At 35.4% G+C, this 27,520-nt stretch overlaps 1 protein-coding gene across 1 annotated transcript; it reads left to right on the top strand.

Annotated features, from left to right (window-relative positions):
• The first annotated feature begins 1,400 nt into the window (after positions 1 to 1,400).
• Positions 1,401 to 27,520, top strand: LOC122051176 (alanine--tRNA ligase-like). Its single transcript, XM_042612157.1, has 22 exons — positions 1,401 to 1,936; positions 2,318 to 2,458; positions 4,738 to 4,884; positions 4,991 to 5,143; positions 5,223 to 5,352; positions 6,516 to 6,612; positions 7,635 to 7,755; positions 8,373 to 8,432; positions 19,198 to 19,248; positions 19,328 to 19,423; positions 20,821 to 20,922; positions 21,320 to 21,442; positions 23,058 to 23,198; positions 23,275 to 23,346; positions 23,435 to 23,510; positions 23,594 to 23,736; positions 23,855 to 23,963; positions 24,031 to 24,218; positions 26,100 to 26,189; positions 26,274 to 26,456; positions 26,865 to 27,041; positions 27,131 to 27,520. Exons 1-22 carry the CDS (start codon positions 1,430 to 1,432, stop codon positions 27,197 to 27,199), a joined length of 2,976 nt encoding a protein of 991 aa, XP_042468091.1. The 5' UTR covers positions 1,401 to 1,429; the 3' UTR covers positions 27,200 to 27,520.

The raw sequence follows: 27,520 nt of genomic DNA, 5'->3' as shown, positions 1-27,520 counted from the left end.
GACCTTCGACGAGCTAAGCCTGCAACCACAGAGTCGTTAGTGCTGAGCCAGGGAGGGATTTTCCGACGATAATTCTCCGACGTTCAAGTCAGTCACCGGCAAACAAGCGAAGAATGAAGTAGAGAAAAAGGAGCAGCAGTGTAACTGTGGCTACAGTAGTAAAAACATACCTCCGATGAAGCTTTGGGACTTCTTATATAGAGCTCCCAGGAGGCGCGCGTACACTTCCCAAAGCATATCTGGAAAGGCCGTGTCATAAAAGCGTGTCCGACGTCATACCTTAACAGGCCGAGCATATCCCTGACGTGATAGTGGAAGCTTTCACCGTACGATCCTTCGTCTGCTTCCCAAAGCATATCTGGAAAGGCCGTGTAAGCATATCCCTGACGTGATAGTGGAAGCTTCCACCGTACGATCCTCTGTCTGACCATGTCGTCGACCATGCCACCTGTCGATGACACTGAACCCTAGGAAGATATTGCCAACTGCTCACTTTGTCTGTTATTGGGCCGAGTGGGAGAGCCGCTTGGTCAGTCTGTCGTCCGGGCGACGCGACAGTCGGGCCGAGCGTCCGCTCGACCGATGAGCTACTGCCGGCTCCACCCCGCTGGACGAGGGAGTCCTGCCTGTCGGGTCAAGGCCGCGTCCACTGCCTAGCCGAGCAGGATGACCGCTCGACTTTCGTCTCTCCCTGCTTTGAGCTTTATGAGCGTCGGAAGCTCGATGTTCAACCGAGCTGTCGGAGTGTCGGGCCGACTATTCTTCCTGTTGATCGGGAAGGTAGTTCACCCGATCGGATGTCTGCCTAGGATGTTAACCATTTTGACTCCCGACCGGACGGGCCGCCCCACCTTATCAACGGATCAGGTAAGATGATGTTCCAAAGATTGTGGAGATGCTGGAGATAGGGAAGATAGAGGAGAGCTGTGAGTTTTGTCATTGAACTATAATTTTCTTTATAATTTTAATCATATAGATTATAAGACAATTTATATGATTTTCGGGATGAAATAGTAAATATTCAATTACAGTGTATCTTTAGATTTTGTTCTACAGTGCAACCAAAAATTACAAATTATTTTTACGATTTCTCTCCAATTTATTTGATTTTTCATCTTTATTTCCATTTTAATTATGATATTATTTCATTCTCTTCAATCACGCGTATCTCTACAAGTTAATGTTACTCTAAAAAGTTATACATAACCGTTACAATATTATTTCATTTCATTTTCATTCCTTTAAATTATGATTCTATTACATTCATATACAAGGTAAACGTATCAAAACTTGATTTGCAAGGCAATGTTGGCGCACCTCCTGAACTCTAGGATGAATATCACGACTCCGAAGTGTTACGGTCCAAACCGTTATATTTCTCGATTTCTTTTTATCTCATATAAATATCCTAAAATGAGCGTGCTGGAGCATGCTCTTCTTCAACGCGCTCCCGCCGCTACGCTACCTTGTCGGCCCTAGGTTTAGGGTTAGCGTCTCCATCTACTCCACCGTTGCCTCCGCTTTCAAATCGGCGGCGCCTGCGACGAATATGGATCACCAAGCGGCGCCGGTGGAGTGGCCCGCGGACAAGGTGAGGGAGACCTTCTTCCGGTTCTTCGAGAGCAAGGAGCACGTGGAATGGCGGTCGAGCCCTGTGGTTCCTCTGGATGACCCTACCCTTCTCTTTGCCAACGCCGGGATGAACCAATTCAAACCGATCTTCCTTGGGACGGTGAACCCCACGACTCCGCTCGGACGGCTCAAGCGGGCGTATAATACTCAGAAATGCATTCGCGCTGGAGGGAAGCACAACGACCTCGATGACGTTGGGAAGGATACCTATCATCATACGTTCTTTGAGATGCTTGGCAACTGGTCGTTCGGTGATTACTTCAAGACCGAGGCCATCTCTTGGGCGTGGGAGCTTCTAACCGAGGTCTTCTATTTTTCCCTATTCGTCTCCTACTTTCCAATAATAAAGTCTCGATCTTTAGCATTTCATATTCGTCTTCAATTGTTTTACTAATTCGAACTATATCTTTCAGAAAAATAGCATTGCTTATTGATTTTCAATCCAATTACCAGTCTTTCAATATAAAGTCCAACGCCGGTTGAGTATGTTTGAATATTCATGGTGCTTGTCGGAGGCTGAAATTGTTTCCTTGATTTTATTTAATTTGAGTTTTTACAAGTCAATGCTTGTATGTTCAGGTGTTCCAAATCATTAACTTTTACTGGTTCACATAAAATGTATGATAGGTTCTGCATATTAATTGCTCAGTGCTAAGTCAACTCATAGTTATTTATTGACTTGCAGGTATATAAATTGCCTAAAGATAGGCTATATGCTACTTATTTTGGCGGTGATGAGAAGCTGGGACTTCCAGCGGATTTTGAAGCTAGAGATACATGGCTAAAATTTTTGCCACCTGTTCGGGTGTTGCCTTTTGGATGTAAGGTAAGATACAATTAGTAACATAAGTTAGTGCTTTTTTTCATATTAACTGTTTATTTGAAACTTGAAATGCCTTGGGACTTTCCAATCTGCTTTAAAATTGATTTGTTTGTAAATTCTGCATTTGCTTTTGTGAATAAGGTTATCAGGAGACTCAATTTTGAAAAAACTTTACTAAGTATTAGCACTGTGTAACGAATACTCATAATGAATTGTGAATATATCTTATTTCATTCTTCTATTTGAGTAAAACTTCTCTAGTTGAGAATTCCTGTTTTCCAAAGAATACAACCTTACATAACTTCTCATACTGTGAATCAAAAGAAAGAAATTGTGATGCAAAGATGAAATTGTATTCTGGAATCTTCAACTATATTAAGGTTTTTGTCTACTGAGGAAAAAAAAATGGGCGAAAAGGGTTATGTTAACTATTTTGCAAAAACTAATTTCTATCAGCTCAAGAAAAACTTACCTATCTGAAAATCTGCAGCACCAGCTGTTAGTTGACATTTGACTGCTTCCACAAGTCTTTAATAATTTTAAACTATTTTGCTGATATTTAGCCCACATAATAGCAATATGCTTAAGGTAGTAGCTATATTTCAACAGAAGGGAAAATGCACAGTTTTTTTTTGTCTATCTCACTCCTATCACGTGTTTATGGAATAGTACATAATTAGAATATCCACATATGAAAGCTTCAATTATATGGACATGCAATTTTCCTATTCATCATTAATACGTCCCTTACATTGACAACCAATTCTATGCATAACAATGATGATTTGACAAAATATCATTTCTTAAATTTGGCTATAATATCTTAACATTTATTTCAAGGCATGAATAAGGTAATTTACCTATGTAACACAAGAATCAAAGTCTCAAATGAATAAAAGGATGAAATATACTTAGGGTGTAAAATCAAAGTGTCATATCTTTTTACACTAGTTATGTATGAACTCATTGAACACATCTAAGACACGCTATCATGTTTGCTTGCAGATGATATTGTTTTGGTTGATGAAAGTTGTGAAGGAGTAAATGCTAAGTTTGAACCTTTGCAAGAAAAATTAGAAGAAAAAGTAAAAGGCTTTAAGTTTAATAGATGAAAGACAAAGTACATGGACTTTAAATTTAATAGTAATAGATGTAGCAAGACAATTGTTGAGATAGAAGATGACAAATTACCCGTAATTAACTTAAAGGAGATGATGAATTACTTGTAATTGATAAATTTAAATATTTAGGATTGTTATTGTAAAAGGATGGAGGAGTTGATAGAGATGTTTCATATCGGATACAAGTAGGATAGTTGAAATGGAGGAGGGTGTCAGGTGTTTTTTGTGGCCGTAAGGTATCTCTAAACCTTAAAGGGAAATTTTATAAAATGGTGGTTAGACTTGTTATGTTATATGAAGTTGAATGTTAGATTACGAATCGAGTACAATAAAAGATGAGAGTCGCAGAGAGGAGGATGTCAAGGTGGATCTGCGGACATAAGTGGATGTGCGAATATATGAGGATGGACAGAAATAAGAAATGAGAATATTAGTAGAAAGACATGTTTAAGATGATATGAACATGCATTTAGGTGACCAATAAATATCCTAGTTTAGGAGATGTGAGACCATGACAAATATGTACATCAATCAAGAAAGAGAAAAACGAAAGAAGACTCAGTTAACAATGAGAAAACAAAATAAAATTCATTTAAATATAGATGAAGATACAGTAGGGGGATCGAGCCTAGTGACATAAAAGTATCCATATAGCCGACCCCACTTAGTGAAATAAGGATTGGTTGTTCTTGTTGTAGATGAATTCCTTTCTCTTATTCATATCGTCATTCTGCTATTCCAAATTTTTTTCTAGAACAGTTGCATAATTTGTGATTATTATATGTACTCATCACCTTTCTTACCTGACCAGTTTTTGTTCCCTCTTCTGTTTACTTCATATGTATTGATTAAATTCTAGATTAATTCTTATGTCATGCAACACAATTCTCAAAAGGGCGGATCAAATTTTGAGTGGAAAGGCCCAAATTGGAATTAAAAAAAAAACTTAAACAGTTAAACTTGTTTTGCATTACTATGTTATCTGTAAGTGTCTTTTCCAATTTGGTTCTTGATTACTTTGTTCAATTTCTTGTGCTCCATTTCTGTTTTTGCTCAAGTTATGATTAAGCTTCATTTTTAGCTTGATCTATATGGATTGCCAATCTGTTTCATAACAATTATAAAAAGTTTTCCTTATGTAATTCTTTGTAATATCAACAGGACAACTTCTGGGAAATGGGTGATACTGGTCCTTGTGGCCCTTGCACAGAAATACATTTTGATCGTCTTGGTAATCGTGATGCCGCATCTTTGGTTAACAATGATGATCCTACATGCATTGAAATTTGGAATCTCGTGTTTATTCAAGTATGATTTTATTTTTATTTTGCCTTTTTTTATTAATATTTGAAAATATTATTTTCTTTTTTAATTGATTCTCCTTCTTTATATTTCTTTCTATACACTTTCACAGTTCAACCGGGAAGCTGATGGAAGTCTGAGGTCTTTGCCTGCTAAACATGTTGATACAGGCTTGGGTTTTGAAAGATTGACTTCTATTCTTCAAAACAAAATGAGCAATTATGATACAGATGTATTCATGCCTATATTTGATGCCATTCAACAAGTATGTTATTATCAAACTCCTTTGTTTATTTTTGAAATACATTGAAATTTTGATGAAATCTCCCTGTTAATGTTTACAGGTGACAGGGGCTCGTCCTTACTCAGGCAAGATAGGATCTGATGATATGGACAAAGTCGACATGGCTTATAGAGTGGTTGCTGATCACATAAGAACACTTTCTATTGCTATTGCCGATGGTTCCCGTCCTGGTAAATATTTCAAAATTTGTGTTTCTGAACCATATGGTTTTATCTATTAGAACTCTTAAAGTCTGTTTGAAGTTTTCAGATCACCATAAGTTGTTAGAAGCGAGTAAGTTCCAGTATTTTTCCAAACAGGGCGTCTAGCTGATTCCGATTGTAATATAGATCATTATGTTATTCCATATTTTCATGCCTAAATATGCATTTGAGGTATGGGGAATCCTCGAGCCCTGGAAATTAATATTTTTGCTCACTGGAAGTCTATGCTGTTTTTTCTAATCCTTAAATATTGTTGTTAGCTACTTGATTTGAGTAGGTAAAATGAACCACACAACTCTCTATTGCTAATGTCACCTGGGGTTATGAATATTGTCAATGTATTCACTTCTTGATAAATTTAACGGCACTTTCTTCTCAATATGGTATCTAGAAGTTGCAAACTTTCTTGCTCTTTATGCTGCACCTCTAGTCATTCCACTCAATATCATCAATTCAGTCCATCTATCTCAGCATCTTCACCAATCATTTAGCCAGGTAATGTTGCTCAACGTTACATTGCTTTCCTTTTGTGTGTGTTGACCAAAGCTTCCATAGCCATTCCCTAGAGCTTTTCAGACGATTTTCTAGCAGCAAGGCCAGTTTGAATTATCATCTTTGTCATCTTCAACAACTTAGCCGACCTCATTTAGTGGGATAAAGACTTGGTTATTGTTGTTGTCGTCGTCATCTTCAACAACTAAGATGCATATATAAATTCTTAGATAGAACAAACATACATGATGTACTGTTCAAACAGACGTTTCTAGTATTCTGTACCTGACATTTGGTCGTTATGCACTGTGTCAAAAGTAGTTGTCTGATGTTTTGTAATGGAAGGGTACCAGACAAAGCTACCAGTCAAGCATAATTGATTCTCTCTAGTAGCCAAGATTGTATGCTTAGCACACCTGCAGCCTAAACTTGCCCTGTTGTAACATCTTAACTTTAGTTATGGTATGCCATGATTTTGATAGTTTGTGTGCATGTAATAAGATATCTCAGTTGTCAACTTCTTATTTGTGAATGACCTTTGATTGCATATCGTTCGCATATGTATTTTTTTCTAATCTGTTCACTTTTGCTTGTGTTTCATATCATTTAAATACCTCAACAAGTTGTTATATCTACAGGAAATGAGGGACGGGAATATGTTCTTAGGCGTATTCTTCGACGAGCTGTCCGATATGGTAGAGAAGTTTTAAATGCACAAGAAGGATTCTTTAGTGGGTAAGGTGTAATCAAGACAGTGCTTGATCATCATTCATCATCATGCACACATCTTGTGTTGAAGCGTTATGCTTAAGTGATGGATGTTAATTTCTCATGTCTTCATGTTTGATTTTCTCTAACAGACAACCCTAAATATGTTGGCAAACTACCCGTTGAAGAAGTGGATCAAAGCACAAAGGCCTTTCTCTATGCATATTTCTTGTTTTTACCATTATAAGAATGTTAATGTGGGAAAACTTTTTTTGTCAGATAAAAAACAGTCAAAAAAGGTCTATATTGCTGGGATTTGAATAAATTATTTTTTATAAATACAATTAAAATTTCTCCGCCATCATGTTAATATTTCTAATAATCATGTATCAAGTTTATAGAGCTTATTGTGCATTTGAGCGTTGTGTTATTATCAATATCCTTATGGATATGAAAGTCCATGGCCTCCAACTATGATACTTGAAGATTCCATAGTAGATGCCTTGTTGAGAATGATTATATGATCTTTATTGTGATTGGGTGGACATGAATTTGTTGATGGTGAGCAGTCTTTATGCACAAATGATTGATGCTAGGCAATTTAGAACTGCATGCCCTAAGTAATTCTATCTTATCAATATCCTAATGGATATGAAAGTCCATGGCCTCCAACTATGACACTTGAAGATTCCATAGTAGATGCATTGTTGAGAATGATTATATGATCTTTATTGTGATTGGGTGGACATGAATTTGTTGATGGCGAGCAGTCTTTATGCACAAACGATTGATGCTAGGCAATTTAACTGCTAAGCTGTGTGTTGGTATTATGATTAAAAAAAATTAAACTCTGCTACCTAAGTGCTTTATGAAACTATCTGGAAAAGGCTTTCTTTCACAATAGGATTACTCGTGTTGAGGACTATTTCAATGCTAGATCAATCTCATATTGCCTTTGTTATCATTAGGATATAGACATTCATAAATGTAACTTTGATCTTGTTTTCTATGTTTGTTATTTTTTGTCTCATGATTGCAATGATATCTAGTCTTGTAGGTATTGTTGCTAAAGTGATGGGCGATGTATTCCCAGAGCTGAAGCAATATCAGTCTAAGATACAAGAGATAATAGCAGAGGAGGAAGCAAGTTTTGGAAGGACAATAGTAAAGGTAAATGTTTTATTCATGTAATTATAGATGCCAAATTGAAGCCATGCATCATATTTTTCTTTTTTCTCCCTCTGAAAAATATTTCTTTTGTTATAATATTATTATCTTACCTATTTGGTTCTTGTTAATTCAATTTCATGTCATTAATTTGGTTTTGACAATCCATGAGTATAGGTCGTATAATTGCATTTTATTCAACTTGCCTTTCTGTTTGACCGTTATTTGAATTGCATTTCTCTGTTTGTGAATATTCAAGATCTTATTATTGTGAAGTCTGTGAAAGAAGTATATCAATCTGGAGCAGGGATGAAAATGCCATTAATTTAGTTGCGTTCTCATCATATTCATTTGTTAAACATGTGAGCAGCATTATCTTCATTTATATGTAAATTCCTCCAGTTAGATGTCCACATACTGTGAATGCTGCCCCACTCAATTTGGCTGTCCATGTCATCTTCATATATTTGATGAGCAATGAGCTTAGAAGGTGGTACAGCAATAGTAACAAGGATCACAGCAACCAATTAGTTTCTTGTTGTTTATTACTATATATTATTTGATCATTTATCAAATTTTTGTATTGGTAAATAATACGTAATGGAGCGCATTATTTCCAGGGAATTGAGAAGTTTAAGAAGGCTGCGCAGGATGTTCAAGGCACTACAATAAGTGGGCAGGCATGTACTGTTAGTTGTCGATTAATTTTGTTGTATGATCATTTATGTAAATAGATTTGTTTTATGCTCTCTTTGTTGTCACATTTCATGTAGCATTCATGAGTGAGAGAAGTGAGCTAGGGGAAACAGTTTGCAGGGAGATGATAGAGAAACTGATCTCTCAGATCGTGTTCCCTTGAAAATCTGTTCCACATATCCTTGGAGGAAACAACGAAGGAGTGAGGGAAACTTTATTTTCTAAACTTAATTGCTAAAAATGAGAAATAAACTTAAGATAAACAAGAAATAAAATAATATTTTACTGAAATGAGTGAATTTTTGCCCAAATAAACACTTTCTGTTTGATTTTTGGGAGAAAGAGAAAACTGCAGTAGGTTTGAGAAACCTTTCCTATCCCTCCAGTTTTGCTCAAGGAAATGGACGGAAACGAGTGACATGGGAATTCTCTTCTCCATCGCATTTCATCCATCTCATTTTTTTGCTTGGATGAAATATTCAATTTCTTACTTGGTCTTAATGTGACTATTGTTTCTTACAGTCAATTACTTATTTCCCAGTTAATTTCAAACTTTGTTGTTATTCATTTCTTTTTCCTTTTCAGATTGCCATTTCTTCTAATTTTATAATTGGGACTTTATAGAAAAAGTAAATGGTTTTCTATTTTCCCTTATTAAGTGAGCAGGTAATATTGATATCATCCTTTGAAAAGAGGGCTATTACATGGTATATAGAGTATGCACCACATAATCTAAATCTAAGACATTTGAGGTGGGATTAAGCCCCTTGCACCTATAACTTTTAACTGAAAACTCAACAATTCTCGGCACTCCCTTCAATCAGGAATGAAGATACTATATATGTATAGCTTGTTACTGAGTGGAGGAGGGTTGCGTTAGGTTGCCAGCCAGCGTCAAACTATGGCAAAATTTCATGAATGAATCCATTAAACTATTGTGCTAATGCTAGGTTGTTCCCCGGAAGGAACGCGTTGCAGGGTCCGACTGTAACGTCTCGGCAAGGACCGCTACATCTCCAGAACTCGGGTGTAGTGATAAATATGCAAGAGTTCGCGTTATAGGGTCCGACTGTAACGTCTCAGCAAGGACCGCTACATCTCCATGAGAACTTGGGTGTAGTGTTAAATAGGCAAGAGTTCTCACACCATAGGTTAGATAAGAACAAATATGATAGGAAAACTAATAATCTAAGATTTGGAACATGGAATATAGGGACTCTCACTGGTAAATCAATGGAGATAGTAGATATGATGATTAGGAGCAAAATTAGTATTTTGTGTGTACAAGAGACAAAATGGATAGGCGAGAAGGCAAAGATGATAGAGAACTCGGGTTTTAAGTTATGGTACACTGGAAAAAGTAAAGCAAGAAATGGAGTGGGTATCATTGTAGATAATTTGTTAAAGGATGAAGTTGTAGGAGTAGTTAGAAAAGGGGATAGAATTATAGCTCTTAAGATAATAGTGACGAAAGAAACTATGAACATAATTAGCGTATGTGCACCACAAGTAGGATTAGATGAAGCTACCAAATCAAGGTTTTGGGAGGACTTAGATGAAATATTACAAAATATTCCATCAAATGAAATGATTTTAATAAGAGGTGATCTAAATGGACATGTCGGAGTGAAAAATGAGAAATATGAGAGAGTACATGGGAGTTATGGGTTTGGAACGAGGAATGAGGAAGGGAAAACTATATTAGATTTTGCGATAGCATATGACCTTATATTAGCTAATACGTTTTTTAAGAAAAGAGAAGAACACTTAGTCACATTCAAAAGTGGGAATAATAAATCGCAAATTGACTTTCTTATAGTTAGGAAAAAGGATAGAAAGATTTGTAAAGATTGCAAAGTTATCCCAGGAGAAAGCTTAACTACCCAACATAGGGTAGTAGTGTTGGATATACGCTTCAAACATAGTATCAATAGAAAGAAAATATATACAATTCCTAGAATTAAGTGGTGGAAGTTAAAGGATGGGAAGCAACATATATTTAAGGAGAAGGTAGAAGTACAAGCATTAGGTGAAATATACGATGACTCTAATACAACATGGGATAAGATGGTATCAAAGTTGAAAATAGTAGCTAAGAGTGTCCTCGGTGAGTCAAAGGGGCATGCACCGCTAAGTAAAGAATCTTGGTGGTGGAATGAGAAAGTACAAGAGAAAGTGAAGGAAAAACGAATAGCTTATAAGGAATTATATATTTGTAAGAACGAGGAAAATTTAAAAAAATATACAATAGCCAAGAAAGAAACTAAGAAAGTAGTGAGTAAAGCAAAAATGAAACTTTTGAGTGGTTATATCAAAAATTAGATGCAAAAGAAGGGGAAAAAGATATTTATAGAATAACTAAAGCTAGAAAGAAGACAAGAAATTTTATCCAAATAAGATGCATTAAAAATAAATATAATAGAATATTATTAAATGATAAGGAAATAAGAGAGTGATGGAAGAGGTATTTTTTTTCAATTTTTTAGTTAAAGTTTAGATGACCAACTTAACTTAGGTAATTTAAGTTGGTTAAATGAGTATAAAAACTTAATTTTTTATCATAGAATTTAAACTTTAGAAGTAGAATAATATTTAAATGAGATGTAAAATAAAAAAAATAGTTAGATTAGATGATATTCCGATAGATGTATAGAAGTGCCTAGGAAAATAAGACATTAAATGATTTACAAAATTATTCAACTTTTATATTGACAATGAAAAAAACACATTATTAGTGGAGGGTAAGTACTCTAATTCCCTTATAGAGAATAAATGAGACGTACAAAATTATGCAAACTATAGGGGTATTAAACTAATAAGTCATACCATGAAATTTTGAAAAAGAGTAATAAAAAAAATAAAAGGAAATCACGGTGATCGAAAATCAATTTGGATTTATGTCTACAATATAAACTATACAAAAATATTGAGTACAAAAGCAAGATTACACATGGTATTATCTTAGAAAAGACGTATGATAGAGTCCCAAGAGAAATTATATGGAGAATTTTAGAAAGAGAGGTGTTAGCAGAATATATATTTAACTAATTAATGATATGTATGAGGATGTAACGACCAAAGTAAAGACTTCTGGCGGAGTAACTGAAGCATTTTCAATAAAGATAGGGTTACATCAAGGATCAGCTCTAAGTCCCTATCTTTTTACGCTAATTATGGACGAACTCACTACACACATTCAAGATACTGTACCATGGTGCATGTTGTTTGCAGATAATACTATTTTGGTAGATGAAACACGTGAAGAAGTAAATGCTAAACTGGAATCTTGGAGGAAAACACTAGAAAGGAACGGTTTTAAGCTTAGTAGATTAAAGATAGAATATATGGAATTTAAATTTAGTAATATTAGAAGTAATGAAACAATTGTTAAGATAGGAGAGGACGAGTTACCCGGAACCGAGAGATTTAAATATTTAGGATCATTTTTACAAAACGATGGATGGATTGAGAGAGATGTCTTACATAGAATACAAGAAGAATGGGTGAGCGTCGAATGTTTTATGTGATCATAAAATACCTCTTAAACTTAAAGGTAAGTTATATAAAACCGCAGTCAGACATGCTATGTTATATAGAGCTAAATGTTGGGCTATGACTCGAGCACATGAGCAGAAGATGAGAGTTGCAGAGATGAAGATGTTAAGGTGGATGTGTAGACATACGAGGATGGACAAAATAAGAAATGAGAGCATTAGAGAGAAAGTCAGAGTTGCATCTATTGAGGAAAAACTCCGAAAGACACGTTTAAGATGGTACGGACATGTACTTAGACGACTAATAAATGCTCCGGTTAGACGATGTAAAACTATGATAAACATGCATATCAAACGAGGAAGAGGAAGACCAAAAAAGACTTGGTTAGCAACAATAAAACAAGATAAAATTTATTTAAATATAGATGATGATATAATAGGAGATAGAGCTCAATGGCGTAAAAGGATTCATACAGCCGACCCCACTTAGTGGGAAAAGGCTTGGTTGTTGTTGTTGTTGTTGTTGTTGTTACTGAGTGGAGGAAGAGGAGAAAAAAAGAAAGAGTGTTGAGGTAGGGAAGAGGGAATGAAGAGATTGGGGGTGGGGGTGTTGATTTCCTTTGTTTCCTTTACTTGAAAGTAAAGGAGGGAAGAGGAATGAGAGAAAAAGACACCTTTAACCTTCAATTTATCATTCTTGATATTTGAGATAAAAAGAATCCTTACACTTTTTGAATAGTAAGGCATATTTATATATAAACAAGGGGTCTATTTTATGAAACTATAATTAGGTTAATTGTTAATTAGCCTAATTGGTAGATATATAGTAATTAATATATACGGATATTATGATAACTAATATATCTAGATATGGTATCTAATATATATATATATATATATAATACTCCCCTTTAAGTTGAAGCATAGATATTAATTATACCCAACTTATTATAAAGATAATTAACCTGAACCCTATTTAAAGCTTTTGTGAAGATGTCTCCGAGTTATTTTTCAGTCTTCACATATCTTATAGAAATCAAGCTTGGTTGAATTTTCTTATGAACAAAATGACAATCAATTTTAATGTGCTTAGTTTGCTCATGAAATAGGATTCGATGCAATATGAATAGTAACTTGGTTATCACACTACAATTTTGTTGGTACTGAAATTTTAAATCCTATTTCAGTCAAGAGTTGATATATCCACCTTATCTCACATACAGACTGTGCGCCCTATATTTTGACTTAAAACTGGATCGTGACACAACATTTTGTTTCTTACTCTTCCATAAGACTAAATTTTCTCCAATAAAGATACAATAACCTAAAGTAGATCTTCTATCCATTTTGAAACCTGCTCTGCCCAATCTACATCTGAAAAACATTCAATATGAGTGTGCCCATGATTTGCATATATGATACCTCGTCCGGGTGTTCCTTTCAAGTAACACAAAATTTGCTCTAACGTTGTCCAATGATGAACAGTTGGAGATGACATGAACTGATTGACAACATTAACCGAATATGTAATATCTGGATGAGTTACGGTAAAATAATTTAACTTTTCAACCAACCTTCAATATCTCTCAGGATGTTCAAATAGTTCTTCATCTCTTGTGAGGTATATGTTCTGAGTCATTGGAGCACTACAAGGTTTTGCTCCCAATTTTCCTGTTTCAGTTAATAGATCGAGGATATTTTCTCCGAGATAGAAATATACCTTTTTTACTCTAACTTCATATTTTAGCATCTCCAAGTCTTTTGTGTGAAATTGAGCAATGAAAGATTTGAGAGATAAGATTCTCATAATATCAGTACCAGTGATAACAATATCATCCATTTATACAACTAATAAAATAATACCAGCTCCAGATTGCTTGTAGAACACAGAATGGTCAGATTTGTTTTTCATTATATCAAATTTTTCAACAACCTGACTAAATTTCCAAACCAAGCACGAGGACTTTGTTTCAAACCATATAAGATTTTTGAAGATGACAAATTCTCCCTGACTCCCCCTGAGCAACAAAACTAGGAGGTTGCTCAATATACACCTCTTCCAAAAGATCACCCTGAAGAAAAGCATTCTTGATATCAAGTTGATGTAAAGGCTAATGATGAGTAGCGACCATTGAAATAAACAACTGAACAGATGTCAACTTTGCAACAGGAGAACAAGTGTCAGAATAATCTATACCATAGGTCTAAACATAGCCTTTAGCGATAAGACGAGCTTTTAATTTGGCTACTGAGCCATCTGAATTGACTTTAACTGTGAATACTCATTTGTATTTAATAGCCCGTTTCCCTGAAGGTAGATCAACCAAGTCCCAAGTGTCATTGTCATCTAAAGCATTCATCTCCTCTATCATTGCATCTTTCCAACCAGGATGAGATATGACCTCATGGATAGTTTTAGGAATAGAGATAGAATCAAGTGAAGCAATAAAAGAATAAGAGGAAGATGATAAGCCGTTATAAGAAACAAATGAAGTAGGATAAGTACACTAGCGTTTACGTTTGCGTAACGCAATAGGAAGATCATCGCTTGGGACTGGGTTGCGAACTAGGTGTAGGACATGAATCAAGAGGTTGACGCCTGGAATAGACTTGAATAATAGGTGGCTTAACAAGAGCTAGTTCCGGTTTTGGGTGCAGAGGATGTGATAGAATTTACCAACAAATCATCATCCTCCATTTGACGAGTCGGAATAGGTGGGGACAGGAAATAAGGTGTGTCTTCCATAAAGGTAACATCAATTGAAACAAGATATTTGTTAATACTCAGATAATAACACCTATAACCTTTCTGAAGACGAGAATAACAAAGGAAGATACACTTCAAAGACTTGGGATCTAATTTAATGTCATGCGGACGAAAATCTCGAACAAAACAACTGCTACCAAATATCCTAGGGTTAATAGGAAACAATGACATATTAGGAAAAAGGATTTTGTAAGGGATCTCATCGTGAAGAACTATTGATGGCATGCGGTTAATAAGAAAACATGCTGTAGAAACTGCATCGGCCCAAAAAGGTTTAGGAATATTCATTTGAAATAAAAGGTCTTGTGTAGTTTCAAGAAGATATTTATTTTTAAGCCACACTATTTTGGGATGGAGTATCAATAAAAGAAGTTTCATGGAGCATGCCATTCTGACTCATATACGATTGGAATAAATTGGACGTATATTCCTTGGCATCATCACTTGGCAAAGTACGGATGGATGCATTGAATTGAGTTTTAATTTCCGTAAAAAAGGCATAAAATAGAGAAAATAACTCAGAATGATTTTTTTATTAAGTATAGTCATGTTACACGAGAATAATCTTCCATAAAAGTAACAAAATATCTAAAATCAGTTTAGACAAAATAGGACAAGGACCTAAATATCAGAATGAACTAATTCAAAAGGAATAGTGGCTCGTTTATTTACTCCAGGACTCAAACTAAGACGGTGATGTTTTGCAAACTGACACCATTCACAATCTAATAAGACACCTTACCATTTTGTGGATAAAGCTTTTTGAGCAAAGGGAGAGATGGATGCCCCAACCTACAATGAGCCTCGAAAGGAGAAATGACACGAGCAAACAAAAGAATTTGAGAGCGGTGTGTTAAGAATATAGAGGCCTCTAGACTCATGTCTTTTTCCAATAATCTTCTTCGTCAAAAGATCCTGAAATAAGCAATGATTAGGAAAAAAAATGAGATGCAACAGTTAAGATTACGAGTTAGTTGACTGATAGTGCACAAATTAAAAGATAAATTAGGTAAATGTAAGACAGAAGATAAAGAAAGCAAATGGGTAGGATTGATAGTGCTAGATCCACGAACACAAGATGGAGACCCATCGGCTAAAGTAACGGTAGGAGTGTTAGCTTTTGACTGAAAAAGTAGAAAAGAGACTAGAATATCTGTCATATGATTCGTGGTACCAGAATCAATGACCCATTTGAAAGATGAGGAAAGAAGACGTGCATTTAGCAATACTAGTGACAGAGCGAGATGAAGACTTGATATTTTGAGAACTTGGCAAATTCATTTGCAGAGATAAGAATTGATTTTTATACTGAAGTTTTCTACACTCAAATTTCATGTCCTGGCCTATGATAGTAGTTGCACACAATACCATCCGAATTCGGCATTCGAGTTTCAAAGTCCTGTGAGCCACTTCCTTTATTTCCACTGCGACTAGTTGATCATCTAGGCATATAATTAGTATTACGACTCATCAAAGCATCACTAAGAGGAATAGGTGCTGTACTTTCTGTACGGGGAGCATGACTAAATACATATTGTAAAGAGACCTCAGAACCAGAGAGAACTTGTGAATTAACAAACTCAAAATCAGGAGATAGGCCAGCAAGGAAGCTCATGATAGCCATCTGCTCCCGTTGGCATTGTTCTACCTTCACATCAAGGCTAAAGGGCAACAACATATTAAGCTCTTCTTATGTCTTCTTGAATGCAATAAAATAATTGATCAGTTCTTGTTTTTCCATATAATAAAATGCTTTGCAAACCTCATACATGCCGGAGAGATTCTCTTTTCCAAAGTGCAGAAATTCCAAGTAATCTATTAGTTCTTTAACAAATTCACAGTGATTGATCAAACCAATTATCTCACTATCAATACAATTCCGAATCTGAAGGAACAAACGAGCATCCCCTCTAAGTCATGCCTGCTTCGAATTATCTTGAGGAGGGTCATCAATCGAATGACCATCTTTGTCAATACTTAATAGATAAAGATGAATAGTCTTACTCCAATCCAAATAATTTGAACCATTTAGCTTATAGTATGTGATGTTAGACATCACAGACATCACATCTGTCACAATAGAAGACTTATTTTCCGCTATAAGACTTTATCTCAAAGGAAGTTAAATAAAAGAATTTGAGACCGTCACTGGGATCCGAAGGTAGCCGTGCGCAGGCGCGCGTGTGTTAGGAGGGAGACGACGCCGAATCAAAACTTAGGGTGTGCGTGAGGATGCAGAGCAGTGGCGATGGAACCCGACCCGTCGGTGTTGAAATTGGCAGCAGGGGCGTCGGCGCCGACATCGTTAGCAAGGGGCGTCCATGATGAAATCGGCAGCAAGGGGCATCGACACCGAAATCAGCAGCAAGGAGGGAGAGGGAGAATAGAAAATGAGTAGATGCTCCCGAAGAGACGGCAACAATGACCTAAGAGAGATTGGGAATAGGTAAAACCCTAATTTCTAATCCCTAATTTTGACTGCGGCTTTGATACCATGATATTTGAGATAAAAAGAATCCTTACACTTTATGGAATGGTGAAACATTTATATACAAACAAGGGGTCTATTTTAGAAAATTATAATTAGGCTAATTGTTAATTAGTCTAATTGACAGATATATATTAACTAATAGATACGGATATTATGGTAACTAATATATACAGATATGGTATCTAATATATATTGATAATAATTCTCAAGACATGCAATGGTAAACTTTTTTATTTTTGACAATTTTCTTCTTTTTTCTCCTCTCACACACGCTTTCAAGTAAACAAAAGTGAGGAAAAGCGATTCAAATTGATCCTATCTTTTCCCTTACTTTTTTTTTTGTTTTCTAATCCAGGTAGACAAGGCAAATTGCTGCTTTGCTTCTCCTGTTCCTATCTTGAGTCCCCTTCCTCTTAAGTTAACACAACATTAAGCTAGAAAATGCTTCACAAGGAGAAAAGATAAAACTAAGACATGACCATGATAAAGAAATGCAATACTAAGGCATCCAGATAGAGAGAGAGCATGAGGTTAGATTGCAGGAGACAATACTTTGTTTATTCTCAAGGGGCTTCCTCTATGACAGTGTGGATAACATGCGATGGACTGATGAAAGGAGAGAAATAAATCATTTGATGACAGTATCGTTGGTAACATGCAGGGATTGACAAAGTGGGAGAAGGAAAGTACTTGATGAAGTCCTCCTGGTGACTGAGAATGAAGTGAGTATTCCATTGAATAAATATAAAGAAGAAGCAGGATACCAATCTTGATCTGGACCTGGATCTGATTGGTTGTCAATAGATGGAGGAAGGTCTGAGAAGAAGTAACTAGATGCTTGTCTTGACCCCAAAGATGAAGATCTAATACAAGGAGGAAGAAAAATCTTACTTGCCGTGAGGCAAGTGCAAGTCTGAGTACTAGATGGATTGCAGTTGTAGAGAAGCAACAATTAGACAAGATAACTGAGATTGTTGGTTTTGCACTAGTTGCTCCACTAGTTTAGGCTGTCAGAATAGGTTGACTGCTTTCATTCAGATAGCAGTTTTTTTGGCATGATTCATGCAGAGGAGTTGGCAGCTAGTGATGAAGGAGAAGAGGTAGTAGGTGAAAATAATATTGTCCGGGGAGTGCACTGCTGGAGATGCCAATGGTGCGCTGCCACAGTTTGTGCTTGGTGAAAGTACTGGAGGAAGAACCACAATGAAAAGAAGAGGGGGAATAGATCTTGTCAGGAAAGAAGAACAACTGTTTCAGTAGGAAGAACTCCCTCTTTGCTGATTACAAATAGAGAGCTTTGTCCCTAGGAGGGAGTAATCATAGGGTATACAACTGGCCACGGTGCTGCCCACTGACTGGATCTGGTGTCAGACCTACTCTCTTGTGTCTGTGAACACTTAAGAATGAGCAGTGTAGAACTTGATCTCCAGGTTGATGATGTTGAAAAGAGACAGTTAGCGCAGTCGAAGCGAGGTGTAAAAAAATGCATAACAGAGGTTCAATTCCTAGAGGAGCAGATACCTTGTGGATCTCTATTAATGGCCACCATTATACTGGGTTAGATTTGTGGTTTTGGAACAACTAGAAATGAAGGTACTGCCTTCCTGCTCCCTCTTGGAGAGGATAACAATTACTGAAGCTTGTGATTCCCTTGCTGAGCTTTGGTCAGGTGTATTTTTTGAGGAAGACAATGTAGGGTGGTGAAAGATTAATGGATGAATGGAAGCTGTCATCAAAATTGTCGCCCTCTCCCTGAGGGGATTGCTTTAAAGAAACTAACCCTAGATCACTTCTGATAGCATGCTAAGTGGACTACTACATCATGTATATATAGGATGCAATAATTTTTCACTTTTTTTTTGCTCCTGTCTTTATGATTGTTGCCAGTTAGAACTTTCTTCCTTTTGGTTTCTACTTTTATTTAATACTATGTTACAGTTCATACATCAAGTTAATTTCTTTCTTGTGCTTTACTTGGAGACCCCTATTTTTGGCAGGAGGCATTTATTTTGTGGGATACCTATGGGTTTCCTATTGATTTAACTCAGGTGAAGTGTTTTAGTCAATGCATATGTTTTACAATCTCTTCTTGTTATTGAAGTTTTTCCCCAATATCTATTTCCTTAGTTAATGGCTGAAGAAAGGGGACTTACAGTTGATGTGGAAGGTTTTAACATTGCTATGGAAGAAGCCAGACAGAAGGCCAGGAGTGCTCGCAGTAAGGTGTGTGTGTTTTATTTGGAAGATGGACTCAATGATTATGATGCGTTAATAATGCTTGCTCATCTTGATTTTTTGTGAGGAATATCTCATTGTTCATTAACTTATCGGATGTTAAGGTAATGAATAACTGCCTGAGATTTTATTGATTTGATTAAATTTGAAGACTTACTACAGATAAAACACATTGTTGGCCTAGGATAAGAAAGGGATATGGTACTTGAATTGAACAGGATTACATATTTGAGTTATGTCACTGTCTTGGTTCCATGTTAACTGATTATGTACTAATATAATTTTTAGACACAGCTGCAAGATTCTCTTCTCAACTAGTAAGTGATAATTTGAAAGAGTATATTTACTTTTTCTCACCTTAGTCTTTGTGGTAGTTTCACTACATGATATTGTAGTTGAAATCAATTGTCAATATGAATTATGGAGACTTGCTTCTATTACTTGGGTTGATGATGACCAAACTCATGAATGCCTCTTGAACGACATCAGAGAATTTAGATGCTAACTAGAAATTATAGGCACAAGAAACTTCTAGAAGTAGAAAATTGACATCGCTATTTATTAGGAATGCCATCTTGATGGATAACGTAGTTCATTCTTGTAACTAGCATAATTTATCTACAGACATGATGAAATTGCATTGATGTACTGAACCTTAATCCTCTTGATTTTAAATTCAATTCAATCTACTTAAAGGTTGTAAATTTAGCTTATGGTGTTGTTTGGACTGGATTGCCATCAGCAACGTGCTACCTTGGAACTAGTATGGATGCCAGTGGTTCGGAAACTAAGGTTGACTTGTATAACCACTTGTACTGAAATCCACTTTGGTTTCAAATTCAATTCAATCTGCTTAAAGCTTGTAAAGTTAGTTTACGGTGTGGTTTGGACTGGATTGCCATCAGCGACAATGTACTGTAACATTGGAACTAGTATGGATGATAGTGGTTGGGAAACTAAGGTTGACTTGTATAACCACTTGCACTGAAATTCCCTTTTTGTTTTAAATTCAATTCTATCTGCTTAAAGCTTGTAAATTTAGTTTATGCTGTTGTTGGGACTGAATTGCCATCAGCAACAATGTACTACCTTGGAATTACTATGGATGCTAGTGGTTGGGAAACGAAGGTTGACTTGTATAACCACTTGTACTGATTTTGAATTCACTTATCTCCTCTGTTTGTCAATGCTATTTTGTGAATTGCATCTGCTGTATCATGCATATTTTTAATGAACAATTTTCATTTTTAGATTGATCCTTTCCAGACTTGTTCCATATCTACCTGAACCTTATTGTAAACTTTTCCGAGGCTGTTTAAGATATTCTAAATTTATTGCATTTCAGTTGTCATTATGATATTTCTGTTGCTTTATGTGCTTGGCAGGTGGTTGGGGAATCCATTGTAATGGATGCCGATGCTACATCTGAGTTGCATAAGAATGGTGTGGCTACAACAAATGATAGTTACAAATTTATATGGAACCAGGTTTAAAAGAAAAATAAGTTTTGTTTTTTCTTTGGCTAGCAATAGTTTATTTATTGACAAGAATAAAGTAGAAATTTTCTTAGTTGCATTCTTTTGAATTATATGATCATTTGTACTGGACTTTTTCCTGTTTCCATTTCTACAATAGATGTTATCTTTTCATATTTGGTGCTTAGCATTTGATATGCACGCCTAGGTTTTCTACTAAGAAAAACTCAAAATTGTAATTTTTTTTCTTGGTTGTTTATGCTTGTTATCTCAGGCCAATTCAGTTGCTATGCTAGCTTAGAAACCCTGTTGACTTATATTGCAATTAGGTTATCTGTTCCTGCTTGGGCAAAGTTTTGGCTATTGCAATTGAAGATAAGTAATTAATACAGAATCTATTTTTAATTAGGAGCATGAAAGTGTGGTTAAAGCTATATACACTGGTAGTGAGTTCATAGAGATTGCTCCTGATAGAGCTGACATTGGCATCGTGCTGGAAAGTACAAGCTTCTATGCTGAACAGGGAGGACAGGTAACATGTGCTTCTCAACTGATAAAATATCTTCAGATTTTGTAAATAAATTCCTTTTGATTGTATCTTACTAAAAGTTAAATTGTTTCTCCTGTTTTCTACTTCCATTTGCATTTCTGAATAGTCTTTTGCCTTGTGCACAATTTTTTTCTTGTCCAAAGCATTTGTGTGAGCTAGGAATTAAATTGTTTCTGTCTCACATTTGTGTGTGGATATGGAAGTTGTATTCAGTGGGCATAAAGTAATGGCATGAGACATATTTTGCTGTGGGCATGGACGTTTTTTTCAGTTGGCACAATGTAATGGCTTGTTGAATCATCAAAACAGTGATATCCAATGTTGTCATAATCCAGATCCTACTTTTAAACGTAAATAGGTTCATATGATCAGACTGTAGGATTGTTATGTAAAATCTAAGATTCTATACTTTTATTAAAATATTTTGGAGCTATTTTTTGATTTCTATGTTTTATCATGTATATTAAATTAAAATATATAACATAATATGCATATTTTATACACTATCATTACAATATCACAATGCATAAATAAACTTATTCAAATAGTAGATATATACAAAATAAAAAGAGTTGTTCCATATTTATATAGCTAGTAAATTCTATAAGATGGACAGTAATGACATGCATGAAAAAGAGTTGTTCTACTTAGTTCTTATCTTATGTAATTTAAAATTTCCTCAAATGATATGAAATGGAAAAAATATTCGTTGCAGTAAATATTAATTTTTAAATGTCTAATTGTATGTGCATTTTTTCTATTTATTCATGGTTGGGACCAAGATACCATATTGGAACAGTAATCAAGTATAGGATCGGATCTTAGGATTATAAGATTTTAGCCCAATTAAGATTCTATTTAGGATGTGGATCTTTTAGGTCAGTTTGGAACATAGGATCTTGAACTCCTAAGGTCCAAAACACAATTTTGACCACTATGGTTATATCCATTTCATGAATTTAAGTGTATAAGAAATCATTATATGAGTTTGTGCATGAAAAACGTAGTATGGAACATGCCCTGAGACAATGATATGAAGCTCAATTCCCATGAAATTGGAAAGAAAACGATGAAGGTCTCAGGATGAAATAGAAACTAGTATAATAAAATGATAAATCTCTTCCATCTGCACATGTGTTATAAACTAATCCTATAGCTTCATGTACTGGAGTGTGTCATGTTGACAGCATCACATAACCCCAAAATTTCGAACATAGGCCTGTTAGTGATTGAGTATCATGATTAAGTGATCAACTATTTAGCTGAGTGGATGATGTCCTAAGTTATGAATATACTAGCAATTGTGACATCTTTACTTTAGATGCCTTTTAGTGTATATCAAAAATAATAAATATATGGTTTGATCAGGTGGATTGTATTAACTTCCTTTTGAATTAACACTATTTTTGTATTTTTGTCATCCTTGTGTTTTTGTTTATTATTGTGGTGTTTCAATTTACTTTAGAGTTTGCTTGGCGGGTCTGTTTCCGAATTCTACTGATCAAATATGGCATTTGACATTTGTTCCCATCCTCAGATCCTCAGATCTACTTTGACATTTGTTCAAGAAACATAATCTTTCACTTCTTTGCTGTAGATATATGATACTGGGTCAATTGAAGGGTCATTTGGATCATTTATAGTAAACAATGTTCAAGTTTATGGAGGCTTTGTTCTTCATATTGGATCTGTTAATGGAGGGAAGGGATTGTATGTTGGTGATAAAGTAACATGCAAGGTTAAGTATACCCATTATTTGAATGTCCTTATGTTGGTTTCCTAGACCAATATAAAAGTATTTGTTGTCCTAGCAGGTTGACTATGATAGACGGTCTCTGATTTCTCCTAACCACACATGTACTCACATGCTTAACTTTGCTCTCAGGGTATGGCTTAATCCTGATTTTCATGTTTCTGGCTTTGTGGTATTAGCCTTGCTATTTGTTATCTATGCTTATTTTTGACTGAAAGTAGGAAGTGCTTGGGGACCATGTTGATCAAAAAGGTTCAATTGTTCTTCCTGAGAAGTTGAGATTTGATTTCTCTCATGGTACTAGTCACTTCAAATTTATGTAATTCTTTTTGCCAAATTTGACCATTCAGGGACTTTATTTGTTACCAAAAATTTAACAGGAAAACCTGTGCATCCTGAAGATTTGAGAAAAATTGAGTCAATTGTAAACCAACAGATCACAGATGAATTAGATGTGTATGCAAATGAAGTAACCTTGCCAGCTGCGAAGCGCATAAATGGATTAAGAGCAGTTTTTGGTGAAGTAAGAGCTATCTTGTTCTGAAAAATCTAGCTTTAATTTTTAACTTGCCTTAGGTTTTTGTAAAAAATTTGGGGTGTTCTGTGAACGTAAATACAATGTATATTGTGCTCATTCTTAGATCTATCCTGATCCTGTGAGGGTTGTTTCAATTGGACGTAAGGTGGAAGATCTTCTACAAGATCCCGACAATAAAGAATGGTTATCCATATCAACAGAATTATGTGGAGGTGTGATATTCTTTTTGACATTTATGGTCATTTCCTGTGTTATGTAGACACTAGTTTTCTTTGCCAGGAACTCATATATCAAACACACGAGAAGCTAAGGCATTTGCCCTTTTATCGGAGGAGGGAATTGCTAAGGGAGTAAGAAGAATAACAGCTGTCACAACTGAATGTGCATTCAAGGCATTAGAGTTGGCTTCCTCTATCTCTGCAGAAATTAGTGAAGCGTCCAAATCAGAAGGAAGCTTACTGGAGAAGGTATGGATGCCACTTTGATCTGTGAGTTTCTGTATGCAGATCCTGTCACAGCAATCTGTCACTTGCTGTGGACAAATAATACTTGTTAAGCTCATGTCTTCAATTCTGGATAAGTGGGGTCATATATTCACTATTGAATTGTTGAGAAGTTTTATCTTCAAGGTCAAGGTTAATACCTGCACCCCTAACTCAGGAAAATAATTGACCTTATTTTGGATCTTGGGCATGGATAACCATAGCAGGATTGCAATACCCTACAATCTATTGAAAATTGTTCACCAAAATATCATCTCAAAGTTGTCTTTTAATTTATAATCCATAAACTGCAGTTAATTGCTCTATATGCTAGGTTATTATATATAAATTTTCCATTATATTAAGTTGTTTAAGTGGCATATTATTCAATTAAAGGTGTTTGATATTTAAATTTTAGTTGATTTCCAATAGTTGGCACTCATGGTTGCTTCTTGTTTATACATGTTTTAATAATAAAATTTGGATGAAGAAATGAACTGAAAATAGCTGGCTCATGACTGCTTGTTTATTTAAGTATTTACAAAATTAAAATGAAGCAATCGACAGCATGTGCTTTCTGTCATGTATTATAGTTGACAAAAAATAATAATTAGAATCAGGTAATATAACAAAATATCATTAAAGTTTTTGGCCTGAAAGGGCCTCTTTAATGCAAGCTCTATTGAAGAATTACCACTACAACAACTATTACTGCTTTTACCATAACACTAGCATTGCTTGCCTACTATACTTTTGATGTTCAAATCAGCTTCTTTCAAATCCACATTAGATTGGTCAGAGCAAGTGGAGAATTCTGAGATGTTATTTGTTCCCATCATGATGTTTGCATTTAACAATGAAGTAAGTGGAAGTCAGCAGTGGAGAAATATCTTGTTATATTTCTACTCTACTTCTCTACCTTTCTCTACTTTCTCGCTCCGTTTTCCTCTCTTTATTGTGTGATTCTTCCCTTAATCATTTCAGACAGTGGGTAAGCAAATCCATGTTTGATATCGAGCTTACCCAACCATCAAATTTTAATCTTATCCTAGTTAATTTCTACCATCCCAGTTTAACTATAATCTGGATCCTGATTTTGTCAGAAGATTATCCTATTAACAGAATTATATATGCTGACAGCCAAAAGTCTGTTGTGCTTCTTGCTTCGAAACTTTTCACACATAATGTGAACTACAAATTTGTATTGATGCTGGTACTCGTGCAGTGCAATTTCTATTAAACTATTGCCTGTTCTTCAGGATAAGGCGAATTTTATCCTAGTACATTCGGTAGCATATTTTCTTGTGAGGGCATAAACTCACATCATTCTTTCTGCCTTTTCTGGCATAAGTACTTGCAATAAATTTACTGCTTAATGTTGAGAACTTGTGATATTGCACTTCATTCTCTCTGTTATATGTTTTTCTTAATTCTCAATTAGATTGGCAAATAGCTTTCCTATGTTTTTTTTTCTTTCTATTCTTCGTCAAAAATCATGCTTCCTCAAGCTGTGTATCTAGATGATGCACAGTTCATTATCTCATTCTCGTATATGTTAATACTTAGCTAACATGATGTAGATTGGCAATTAACTTCACAGTGTTATTGTCTCCTATTTTGTAACATAAATCATGTCTCCTCAAGCTGTATTTAATTACTTCGCATAAGGAATAGAATCCATAATAGATAGCTAACGGAAGGGATACTGATGCTCGTCCCAGTTCCCTAATTATGATTGGTCTTCCAGAATGATGCTCACCAACATCCTAAACTCCAATTTTTACTTAGTTTCTTGCGTTGCCTATATTTTTATACTTAAATATCTTTGTAAGGTATATCAAACTTTGTTTTTCTGTCTTTTTGCAGAAAGTTGCTGCTCTGAAAAGTAAAATAGATGCAGCTGCCATTCCAGCAGCCTTAAAAGCGGATCTCAGAACCAAGATTTCCCAATTGGAGGTACGTATGGTGTTTTGCGGATCCTTAAACTTCTTCCAGAGTGGTCCATAAGGAAACTTATTTTTTTGTAACACATCTGACCAGGATGGCATTAGAAAGTTGAAAAAGAAGATTGCTGAAGAAAATGTTCAGAAAGCAGTTAAAGCAGCAATTGATGTTGCAAAAATCGCTGCTTCTGAAGGAAAAACTTTTTGCATCACTCGAGTGGATGTAGGACTGGATACTGCTGCAGTGCGTGAAGCAGTCTTGAAGGTTTTGGAACAACAGGTGAATCTCTTTGAACGCCTAACTATATGTTTGAAAGAACTAAGTACTTGCAGAAGCATTTTTTAAATAAGCTCCAGTAGGAGGAAATTTAAATTTCTTGTGTAGAATCTACCCTTTGATATATTGGTACATTGCCAATGACTGTTGCAAGCATGAGATGGTCTCAACCTCTTGGTACTGCTGTATGTTTAACTGAATAGAAAAATTGCTTCTGTAGTATGCTTCTATTAAGGGACTTATTTCCTTGTCTCTCTTGCATTTTGTGACACTTCCATATACACTTGCAGAAACAATTTACCATTATTATAGCTTAGTTCTATTTTAACTTCATAATTCCTCACTTATATACATTTCACTTTTCTATGTATCATTGATATTTTTTTGTACATACTGGTGGGTTTATTGTAGGGGTTACCAATTATGGTATTCAGCACTGATGAGACATTGAACAAAGCTGTGGTGTACGCTGGAGTACCAAACACTGGTCCAAAGAATGGGCAAGTAGTTTTGGAGTGGCTTAATGAAGTTATGAAGCCTCTTAAAGGAAAGGGTGGTGGTGGGAAAAACGGCATTGCCCAGGGCCAAGTGAGTTGTTCGATGCTTATTAACACTAGCAGATATCAAAATGGATTTGTTTTCTAGTTAAAAATTCTTACCATGGCATGTTTTTGCAGGGGAGTGACGCATCTTGCCTCAGTGAGGCAATGGACATTGCTGCAAAGTTTGCTTCGCTGAAGCTGTAGCGTATCTGGATTAGAACAATGGAAGCTGATTAATTTGTAAGATATTTGCCTAGTGACCAGTGGTTTCAAATCAGTACCAGTTCTAGCTTTTGCAGCTGAACATTCTTAACGGCAAAGCATGATATTTTATCAGTATTTATTGGCGTCTTTTTCTCGTTCCAAAACATTCTCCTACTGTATGGGATAGTTTTTTCTTTCATTTTAGCATTATAATTTTTTGCTCATTCTGGTTTTTGTTTGTTGACGAGTCAAGTAAAATTTACATTATAGTGGTGGGTTTTCTCTATAATGACAAAGTCACAAGTCGTCTATTAACCTGCC

Source organism: Zingiber officinale, chromosome 3A (assembly GCF_018446385.1).
Source record: "Zingiber officinale cultivar Zhangliang chromosome 3A, Zo_v1.1, whole genome shotgun sequence".
Taxonomy (NCBI): Eukaryota; Viridiplantae; Streptophyta; class Magnoliopsida; order Zingiberales; family Zingiberaceae; genus Zingiber; species Zingiber officinale.
Note: the sequence above shows the minus strand (reverse complement) of the source record. Positions and strands in the feature narration are given on the sequence as shown.

Excerpts from the sequence above, each read along its gene's own strand:
- LOC122051176 (XM_042612157.1), top strand. The coding sequence starts at position 1,430 with ATGCTCTTCTTCAACGCGCTCCCGCCGCTACGCTACCTTGTCGGCCCT. Across the intron at positions 7,756-8,372 it reads TTGGAAGGACAATAGTAAAG|GGAATTGAGAAGTTTAAGAA; the intron begins GTAAATGTTTTA and ends CATTATTTCCAG. Across the intron at positions 8,433-19,197 it reads GCACTACAATAAGTGGGCAG|GAGGCATTTATTTTGTGGGA; the intron begins GCATGTACTGTT and ends TATTTTTGGCAG.